Genomic DNA, 10,470 nt, shown 5'->3' with positions numbered 1-10,470 from the left:
GGCGCCTATTGAGCAATGGATCTCTCTCACCTTAGAGATCTTGAGGGACAAGATCGGTGTGCAAAGCGGGTCCAAACCGGAGTGTCCTTCTGTCTCCACGTCCGGCGCAAACCAGCAATTCGTAGCGCTCCTAATAAGGCAGAGACAGGAGCAAGGTGACCCCTTTTTGCCTGATCCGGAGCAGCTCTGGTGGCCAGCAAGAGGAGGAGCCGAAGCAGCAGGCAACGAAATCAAAATCGCCGCCACGAGAAAAGTAGCCAGAGACTGCAACTCTGTTGATGAATGGATAATGGTTGAGAATGGATAAGCGGGGGCAGGCCAACGCCGCTTCACTTGGCAGCCAATCGGCTCTTGAGAGGCTCCAAAGTGCAGATCTGCGATTCTTATCTCTCTATATGGAGAATTGAGGCAATCGTAATCAGGGAGCCAAATCAATTCAGGCAAGGTCGCATCTCCGCTCCTATTCTGCATTTTTTGGGCGGGGCGTTTCTGGATTCCAGAAAAGCATTTTATTGCATGTTCACATATAACAGATATAATTTAATATGCAACCAGCGACAACTATAGCTTCTGGTCTATCATTTTTGCGGGAGCGGAACAGCAGCTTGTTAGAACCAATAGTTCAGAGCATGTTTATGGGGTTTGCAGCCCAGAATTTCGGAGCACGTTGTCAACAATATGCTGATGACACCCAGCTCTACATCTCCTTTACAGCACTACAGGTGAGCCAGCGGATGTCCTGGACTTAGAAATGGACAGGATTGGGCAAACCCTGACCCACATAATCTCTATCACATGAAACAGCACACGCATACACCATTTGAAGGGCAACGTCCACCAACTTTGGGTAGGTGGCTGGCCGCCTGAAATATTTTATATTTCATAGGAGTTGGCTCCTATGCCGGAGACACTCTTTGCAGATTTTGATACATAGAATCATAGAATCATAGAGTTGGAAGAGACCACAAGGGCCATCCAGTCTAACCCCCTGCCAAGCAGGAAACACCATCAAAGCATTCTTGACATGTGCCTGTCAAGCCTCTGCTTAAAGACCTCCAAAGAAGGAGACTCCACCACACTCCTTGGCAGCAAATTCCACTGCCGAACAGCTCTTACTGTCAGGAAGTTCTTCCTAATGTTTAGGTGGAATCTTCTTTCTTGAAGTTTGAATCCATTGCTCCGTGTCCGCTTCTCTGGAGCAGCAGAAAACTATCTTTCTCCCTCCCTGATACCATCAGGCTAGGATTCCCAAAGGCATTGGGAGAGGCTAAGCACCTGCAGCCCTGAAGGTACCCCCCCCCTTTTTGGCAAAAGCATTACCTGCGCGACGTGGGACTTTGATTGGATCTTCTACTGGTGAACAAAGGCACTTGCAATTGAATGAGATACGCTTATCTCTTGCATGAAGCGACTGCCTTTCTGCCTTTCCTTGCAAGAAAGGCTGCCCTGCCCTGCTCCATAGGGTGTGTCTAAAATGGGGGGCTAGGGTTATTGTTGTAATGACCCATCCTTCTTTCCTTTGGAGCAGGGCAGGGCAGCCATTCTTGCAAGGCATGACAGAAAGGCAGTTGCTTTATGCAAGAGATAAGCGTATCTCATTCAATTGCAAATGTTGTTCAAGAGTAGAAGATCCAATCAAAGTCACACTCCTGCTGGTAACGCTATTGCAAAAAAAGGGGGGAATGAGTCGGCATGGGAGCCAACTCCTATAAAATATAATAAAATATAATATATTTGAGGGGGCCAGCCCCCCCACCCAAAGTTGGTGCACCTTCAAACGGTGTGTGTGTGCTGTGTCATGTGATCAGTTATGTGGGTCGGGGTCATCCACTGCCTCACCTGCAGATGCTGAAACAAAATAAATAATAATAATAATAATAATAATAATAATAATAATCCTTCCAGGAGCACCTTAGAGACCAACTACTGTAAGTTTGTCATTGGTATGAGCTTCCGTGTGCATGCTGTGTGTCATTAGCATATTGCTAACAAGGCGCTGCAAAACTCTGGGCTCCAAACCCCATAAACTTGCTCTTGGTTACAGGTAGGTAGCCGTGTTGGTCTGAGTTGAAACAAAATAAAAAAATCCTTCAGTAGCACCTTAAAGAGCAACTAAGTTTTTATTTTGGTATGAGCTTTCGTGTGCATGCACACTTCATCAGATACATCAGATACATAAGGGTCTGGTGACTTCTGTTTCTGTGTATCTGATGAAGTGTGCATGCACAGGAAAGCTCATACCAAAATAAAAACTTAGTTGGTCTTTAAGGTGCTACTGAAGGAATTTTTTTATTTTGCTCTTGGTTCTAGCTTTAAGCTGGTGTTCCGTCCGCTCCCGCTTCCCCCAAAGAAAGGACAGACTAGCACAGGCATCCCCAAACTTCGGCCCTCCAGATGTTTTGGACTACAATTCCCATCTTCCCCGACCACTGGTCCTGTTAGCTAGGGATCATGGGAGTTGTAGGCCAAAACATCTGGAGGGCCGCAGTTTGGGGATGCCTGCACTAGCAGCTATTGTTGTCGCTGATTGTAAATGATGTTTTTTATATGCAGTGCTTTTTTTCTGGGGGGGATGCAGGGGTACGCATACCCCTTAACATTTTATGAATCTAAGTTTGGCCTCATTGAGGGGCAGTATTTTAATACGAGTAGGAAAATGAGAGTACCCCTAAACATTTTTTTTATAGAAAAAATCACTGGTTATATAAATTATACCTATTATATGTGAACATGCAATAAAATGCTTTTCTGGAATGCAGACACGCCCCCCCCCATGCAGAATAAGAGCGGAGATGCAACGCTGCCTGAATTGATTTGGTTACAGGTAGGTAGCCGTGTTGGTCTGGGTCGAAGTAAAATAAAAAAAATTCCTTCAGTAGCACCTTAAAGACCAACTAAGTTTTTATTTTGGTATGAGCTTTCGTGTGCATGCACACTTCATCAGATACATCAGATACATAAGGGTCTGGTGACTTCTGTTTCTGTGTATCTGATGAAGTGTGCATGCACACGAAAGCTCATACCAAAATAAAAACTTAGTTGGTCTTTAAGGTGCTACTGAAGGAATTTTTTTTATTGAATTGATTTGGCTCCCTGATTACGATTGCCTCAATTAAGAGGCACTTTAGAGCCTCTCAAGAGCTGATTGGCTGCCAAGTGAAGCGGCGTTGGTCCGCCCCCGCTTATCTATTCACAACCATTATCCATTCATCAACAGAGTTGCAGCCTCTGGCTACTTTTCTCGTGGCGGCGATTTTGATTTCGTTGCCTGCTGCTTCGGCTCCTCCTCTTGCTGGCCATCAGAGCTGCTCCGGATCGGGCAAAAAGGGGTGACCTTGCTCCTGTCTCTGCCGGATTAGGAGCGCTACGAATTGCAGGTTTGTGCCGGACGTGAAGACAGAAGGACACTCCGGTTTGGACCCGCTTTGCTCACCGATTTCGTCCCGCATTATCACTAAGGTGAGAGAGATCCATTGCTCAATAGGCCCGCATCACCCGGCAGGACCGTTTCCTAGCATGTCGCGCGGGAGATACTTGTACACGGTCGTGTGAATGGCTTTTATTTTGCGATACCCCCCTCTCTTTCCTTTGCTCCCTATTTCCGTTCCGTCCGGACTCGGAACAATAAAGGTTTTTCCGAGTCCGGCTCAACAAGTTTGCGCGTAAGGCTGCGGGGTCCTTTCCGTGCCCTTTGCGCGGGGATGTCACGTGTGTGTGGGTGCGTTTTATTTAGCGATGCGAACATGAATGATGGTGGTTCTTTCTCCCATGGCCTCGGTTTTGTCCTTCCTTGACATCACAAGCGATTCTTTAAAAGAATCAGGACTGCGGGTCTCCTTCCGCGAGATGAGTGAGCTCTAGAAAACCTATACTGTATATGATGATTTAACCTCATGATGATTTTTTTTTAAAAAAAATGAAGTTAAAAGTTCCTCTCTCACATCCAGCCCCCGGTTTACCTCCTCTCCAATGTCCTTTAAACATAAACCTTTGTTGTAAACTGGCTAGAGGTTCCATTACAAAAAAGTGGTGTGTTTGTGTGTGGGTGTTAAATAAAATAAAATACAAACGAAGCTGTTTCTGGATCAGGGTTTTTCCACACCGCGAAAAACCTCAATGGGAATAATAATAGTAATAGTAATTTATTATTTATACCCCACCCATCTGGCTGGGTTTCCCCAGCTACTCTGGGCGGCTTCCAACATAAATATTAAAATACAATAATTTATTAAACATTAAAAGCTTCCCTAAACAGGGGTGCCTTCAGATGTCCTCTAAAAGTCTGGTAGTTGTTGTTCTGTTTGACCTCTGGTGGAAGGCATTCCACAGGGCAGGTGCCACTACCAAGAAGGCCCTCTGCCTGGTTCCCTGTAACTTGGTTTCTCGCAGCGAGGGAACCGCCAGAAGGCCCTCAGCACTGAACCTCAGTGTCGGGGCAGAATGATGGAGGTAGAGATGCTCCTTCAGGGAAGCTTAACTGAGGTGGCAAATTAAATATCCATGTTGATTTTCGATTGTATTTTTTATTTCTGCGTTTCTTATATTTTTATTGCATTAAATTTTGAATACTTGGAATGCAAATGGCAAATGTATTAAATCACCATGCAAATATATATGAAGGATCAGAATGTAATTCAAAACCATTGAACACAGTGCATTGCAATTGCTAAAACAGGCAAGAAAATAATAGGATCGTAGAATTGCAGAGTTGGCAGGGACCCCAAGGGTCATCTAGTCCAACCCCTTACAATGCAGGAATCAAACCAAAGCAAATCATTAAGTGGTCTGACAAGACCACCAGCAATTTCACAGCTGTCCATGGGGGGAAACATTTGGCAGTTGCAGTTCAGGTTGCAGACATAGGTCTCTCCCAATCCTTCCTGGAGATTTTAGGAAATGAGCTAGGATCTTTTGCTTACAAAGAAGTTGCTCTTCCCATTGAGCAACACACCCCATGGCTGTTATGGCGAGGAGGAATCTGTCCCCCTTTGTAGTTCTTGTGATGAGATTTGCCTTTCCCAAATGCAGGAGGGTGATAATCTTTTCTTTCCAGGGTGTAGGACGCGCATTTCTTTGATCCCACATATAAAACACAATAAAACGTCAAACATTTAAAAGTTCCCCATATAGAGCTGCCTTACAATGTCTTCTAGAAGTTGTGTACTTCTTTTATCTCCTTGACACCTGATGGGAAGGTGTTGCACAGGGTGGGTGCCACTGCTGAGAAGGTCCATGCGGATGGGGCAGGGTTTACATTTCCCATTTCAGATTAAAGTTCACAGGGATCCTAACTCTGCTCCATCTCTCTTCCAGGTGCAGCTGCTTCTGCTTCTCCTCACAACAGGAGTGAAGCTATGGCTGAAGAGAGGTACAGGAAGAGGATGCGGAAGGAAGTCACCTGCTCCATCTGCCTCAGTTACTTTTCCTGTCCAGTGGAACTGGGCTGCAAGCACAACTTCTGTGAAACCTGCATCATGAGATACTGGGAGGAGTCTGGTGAGAAAAGCAGGTGCCCCGAGTGCAGAACGTCTGTAGGAACAGACTACAAGCGAAACAGGCTTCTCACAAATTTGGTCGAAATCATCCGTGAGTGGGATCATTGTGCGGAGAGAGAAGCTCAAAGGAGGCGCTCAGAATATCAGAGGCGCCAGAAGACCCTGGACCTCTTTTGCCGGGACGATGAAGCCCCCTTCTGTGGGGAGTGTGACACATCCCAAGGGCACAGCGGCCACAGGGTGGTTCCTGTGGCAGAAGCCGTCCAAGACTACGAGGTAAGAACGAACCCTTAATAGGAATGGCTAGTATACTGTATATTATGGGAATTTAAATCATAGAATTGTAGACATGGAAGGGATCCTGAGGATCATCTAGTCCAACCCCCTACAGTGTAGGAACATGCAGTTGTCCCATAAGGTTATCAAATCTGCAACCTTGACAGTATATGCACCATGCTCTGAGAAACTGAGCCATTCAGCGATATACTGGTTTTTCTTTTCAGGATCAGCCCTGCAGGTGCCTGGAGACTCTGAAGGAGGAGAAGGCAGAAAACCTGGCGTATAATAGAAGAACAGAACAGGACAGTCAACGCCAGCTTGTAAGTGTCGCTCTTACTGGGGAGTAAGCAAATAATCAAAAGAACTAATGCTTGGGGGTGGATATAAAATTACACACTGAAGCCATCAGGCAGCTCTACTCTTTTAGATGTCTTTTTATTTGGGGACGCATGTTCTGATGGGAATGAAAATATTTCCTTGCTTGAAAACTGATGCATCATCTGTGAAAAATCCAAAAAATCAGAAGCACCCACCCTGTTCCCTTGCACGAATCCTCAAACCCTCTTCTGCAGAAGGAGTGGCAATGTTGCTAACAGCTTGTGTTTCTTTCCATGTATTTCTTGCAGAAGAAACTAATGTCAGAGAGGCAGAAGATGAAGGGTGAGTTTAGGCAGCTACATTTGTTTCTGGACCAACAGGAATGGCAACTGCTGAAGCAGCTGGAAGAGGTGGAGAAGGAGATTGTGAGTAAAATACAATACAATATTATCAATTATATGACAAACCTAACTCTGGTAATAAAATAGGTTTCCAAAAACAAGTAGTATACTGTGTGTATTATTATGTAAAGATTTCATACGGGCATGGCAACTTTAACAATAATAAAAAAGAGATTGTGGAGCTGGTAAAGTTAGGTGCAGGGAGCATCTAAGAGAACAAGCAGAGAATGCTCACCTTACAGTGATTTGTTAGTTAACGATGATTGAATCATATGTTTTCTGCTCTTGGCTGATGTTGGGTCTGCTGCCGGCTCCCAAATTAGTGATGTTGCTTTCCTGGCCTCCTTGTGAGCTTCCCAGTGTGGGAATGTTTAGGGATGCAGGAGAGGCGATATTGTTTAATATTTCCTATCCTAACTTGTGTTAACCAGTTTATAAATCAGCAGAGTTATATTCCCCTTTAAAGCACACAGCGGATGTGGCGTTTAGGCTCACTAGAACCTCTGTATATACGACCTGTTATATTTCCCCTTCAATCCCTCTCAAAAGATAAGACACAACACAGTCTTATATGAAAGCATAAGAGGAGTTTACTCACACGATCATTCATTTCTGTTCACAAACTGGATCCCAGAAAGGCAGACTAGCTTATAAAGCTACATACATGTGGAGTCTGTCTCACAGGGAGACAGATCCATTGTCCTCTCTCTGGCTGGAGGCCAAGAGAGGATTTCTGCATAAGAGACATGATCGTCCCTTCGAAAGCGTGCTGAAAAAGAGGAGCAAGAGAGTGAAATGGCGGCTGCCCAGTCCTTATATTTACCTGGACACAGGTGAAGCCACGCCCATCTCATTACCTGCAGGGGGGGTCTTATTTCAGCCGAGAAGCAAATAGGAAGTTCCAACCAGCTGACCAGACATCCTCTTTCTATGTCTACTCTAGCAATGTTGTGCTTGACTGCTCTTGTGTTTTACATCCCACACCCAGAAGCTGCTCTTGCCAAGAGGGGACTGGATTGGGTGGATCCCTTGGTCTGATCCCTTACTGGTCTTCTGTTGTACCTGCTCAGGGCTTCATTTAAGAGGATGTATTCTGTCCTGGTTGGTTGGACTGAGGCATGGGGTGTGGACTTTGATGTATGGCAAGTCGTGGGTGCTGAGTTCTCTCTTCTTTTTCTCTTTCCCCTGCAGGATCATACAGGGCACACTTTGCAGAGGTAAGCAGATCTCTCTTCTTTTCCTTTGCACTTTGTGGTTCTGTGAAGGATGTGGGCAGCAGGATAAACACTCCTTGTTCCCAAGGGGACAGTGTGGGACTTTGTGACCTCCAACTTTTAACGAATCATTAGGGGCCCATTTTTCTCTGAAGCTCCTTTTTTCACTTCAAAACTTCCCTCACCTCAGTTTCTATCTTTTGTTTACTCCTGTTGTAATTCTGATTCTCTTTCCTTTTCCAAAACAGGGATGTATCTATGGCAGCATTTCAAGTTGCTGTCTAAAATCTAAACAGTTTATTCCCTAGTGGAGTAATGTTTTATGTCTCTGTCCTCTGTCCATAGTCTTGGGCTTCTTTGCTATTCATCTTAATGTGGGGTTTCCTGCTCGTATTAATTTTAGGTTTTGTTTTTCTTCCAACAAACCATTGTTCACACTTTTATTCCCCGCACTGCTTATTTCAGTATTCCTTTCCTCTTCTTTTTCACCTTGAATCTGACCAACCAGTTTCTTGAGACCTTTGTGATCCTCTCCCCTTTCCTCCTTTTGCTTCCTTTGGGAATTCTAGGTTGGATGGAGAGCAACCTGGTGATTTTAAACCTTTTATTTCTCTATAGGCACAAGGAGAGATCAACATTTGGGGGTCCCAACTATATCCCTTTTGAATTGATGTGCAAAGTCTGGAACTTCGGTCATATAAATAACTTTCTGGCAGCTTTCTTTCGGCAGTTCAAAGGTAATAGCTGCAAGAATTTCAAGCTGGATATTGAATTGGTCCATATGGGGTTGAGGAAAAGCTCAAGGTGTCCTCTGTAATGCTAGGAGCATAGCTGGCAAGGCTTCCGTTTTCCCAGCTGTTCCTAGCTGAAAAAACTGATTTTTTGTTTTTCCCTGGTTTATTCTGGCGTGGTGGCCATTTTGGAACTGGGCGGAGCATGCTCAGAAGTGACTTTTGATGCTGCTCCGCCCAGTTCCAAAATGGCGACAGCACTACTTCCGGTCTGCTATTTCCGGCCCGGTCCCTTATTTCTCTGACAGCAACTTGGCAGGTATGGCTAGGAGAGCCAGAAAAAATTGAACTTGAGGGTCAGTGGGGAATTTACTTTAAATTTCACTGAGGGGGGGGGGAGGAGTTCCTGCAACCACAGCTCAAAATACCATTCCATAACACTGCTTCTCCCAGCCTGGTGCTTTCCATTTGTTTTAGACTCCAACTCCCATCTGCCCCAGAGTCCAACAACATTGTGAAGGCCACAACTTTCCCCTCTCTGGAAACATGTTTATTCCTTCAGGAACAGTGTCTCACATGCAAATTTATGTAAGGACACTAGAAAAAAACTCACACAGTTCTGTGGCTGAAGCTTTGTATGACTTAAGGCCCGCTGAAATCAGGTTGTTGTTGTTGGTTTTTTTGCAAGAATATTGTGGTGAATTTAATAACCAGTTTGGTAGTTTTAATGACACTGTGTCTTAACTCATGTTTAGCCAGGCCTTAGGCCCCAACACTTTAAGGCAATAACCTTAAGAGACAGCTTGCTATGAGAGAGACAAAAGGTCTCATAAATCAGAAGTCAAATGTGATTATTTGGAAACAAGTGAAAAGACAATCAAGGTTCTGGAAACTGAGGAATGGTTGAGGGAGTTAGGTATGTTTAGCCTGGAAAAGAGCAGACTGAGAGGACGACATGATAGCCATCTTCAAATATCTAAACGTGTCATGTGAGATGGAGCAAGGTTGTCTTCTGCTCTGGACGGTAGGACTCGAACCAATGGCTTCAATTTATAAGAAAGGGCATTATGACTAAACAATGATATCAACTGACTCTTTTTCTGTGCTATAACATTCATTAACAAACAGGACGGTGTGATGCTTTAGCTCTTTTGCTTTCCCTTTCACAGGCGGTCTAACATCAGAACTCTCTCTGCGGAAAGGTAAACTGAGGCGCCTCAATCAATCTATCTATCATAGTTATCCATCAGGGGGAGCTGGTGAGGCCACAGTGGACACCACCAGAGTCCAAAGTCATTCCTTTTCTGAGACCCCGCCCTTTTTTATTGCTCCCCTTCTTCGTCCTTGGCCAGTTGGCTATTGGGGGAGAGAATGGTGGCTTCAAAGAGCTTTTGAAATTGGACAGAGTGCTAAAGCTGGGCTAACCTAGCAGTGATGCCCCTGGGAGGCCCACAGTGCAGGCAGGAAAGGAACCCCCTTCCTCACTGATCCCTGGGGTGGATCCAAGCCAATGGTGTCCAAACTTTTTTCAAAGAGGGCCAGATTTGATGAAGTGAAGGATTGAAGTTGCTGAGCTTTTATAGGGTTGGAGATGTTGAGCTGCTTTTGGGATTGAAGTTGTTGGTTTTTTTTAGGATGTTCTCTCAGGAAATAAACTGCCGACCAGCGGGACGGATTCCTGGCTGATTCCTCTCTGCGTGGCACCAATACCAAGGGTAACTCCAGACGGTCCAGTCCAAAGAACATCGGAGCATGAGTCTTTTTTTGATGCTGATACAGGAAAGTTACTTCCCTCCTCCTGCCTATCTTTTGTGTGGGGCCAAAAACCTGCCTTGAGCTGCCTCTGGTGAAAAAGAAGAGAAATGTGTAGAAATGTAACTTCCACTGTATTTCTTAATTTTTTAAATCAAAGGATCGTGTGTGTGTGTCTGTGTATTGATGCCATTAAAGAGATGACAACAAACTCTAGAATGTGTTGTATTTTTCTTTGGTGTGGTGCCTGAGGGTGAATCTGGCATCCCCCTACAGTTCT

The 10,470-nt window shown here is 44.9% G+C and overlaps 1 protein-coding gene across 1 annotated transcript; it reads left to right on the top strand.

Annotated features, from left to right (window-relative positions):
- Window positions 1–5,310: 5,310 nt before the first annotated feature.
- Window positions 5,311–10,230, top strand: LOC148687065 (E3 ubiquitin-protein ligase TRIM17-like). Its single transcript, XM_088663668.1, has 7 exons — window positions 5,311–5,771; window positions 5,999–6,094; window positions 6,401–6,528; window positions 7,678–7,710; window positions 8,326–8,444; window positions 9,608–9,640; window positions 10,073–10,230. Exons 1-7 carry the CDS (start codon window positions 5,355–5,357, stop codon window positions 10,090–10,092), a joined length of 846 nt encoding a protein of 281 aa, XP_088519794.1. The 5' UTR covers window positions 5,311–5,354; the 3' UTR covers window positions 10,093–10,230.
- Window positions 10,231–10,470: the final 240 nt, after the last annotated feature.

This window comes from Zootoca vivipara, chromosome 2 (genome assembly GCF_965207765.1).
Source record: "Zootoca vivipara chromosome 2, rZooViv2.hap1.1, whole genome shotgun sequence".
Classification (NCBI taxonomy): domain Eukaryota; kingdom Metazoa; phylum Chordata; class Lepidosauria; order Squamata; family Lacertidae; genus Zootoca; species Zootoca vivipara.
The sequence above is the reverse complement of the archived record's forward strand: the minus strand, read 5'-3'. Positions and strand labels throughout refer to the sequence as shown.

What these genes read in the sequence shown, in the direction of transcription:
- LOC148687065 (XM_088663668.1), top strand. Translation starts at nt 5,355, where the DNA reads ATGGCTGAAGAGAGGTACAGGAAGAGGATGCGGAAGGAAGTCACCTGC. An exon ending in AAGGAGATTGTGAGTAAAAT is followed by an intron (nt 6,529 to 7,677) that starts ACAATACAATAT and finishes TTTTCTCTTTCC; the next exon opens with CCTGCAGGATCATACAGGGC. An exon ending in ACAGGGCACACTTTGCAGAG is followed by an intron (nt 7,711 to 8,325) that starts GTAAGCAGATCT and finishes ATTTCTCTATAG; the next exon opens with GCACAAGGAGAGATCAACAT.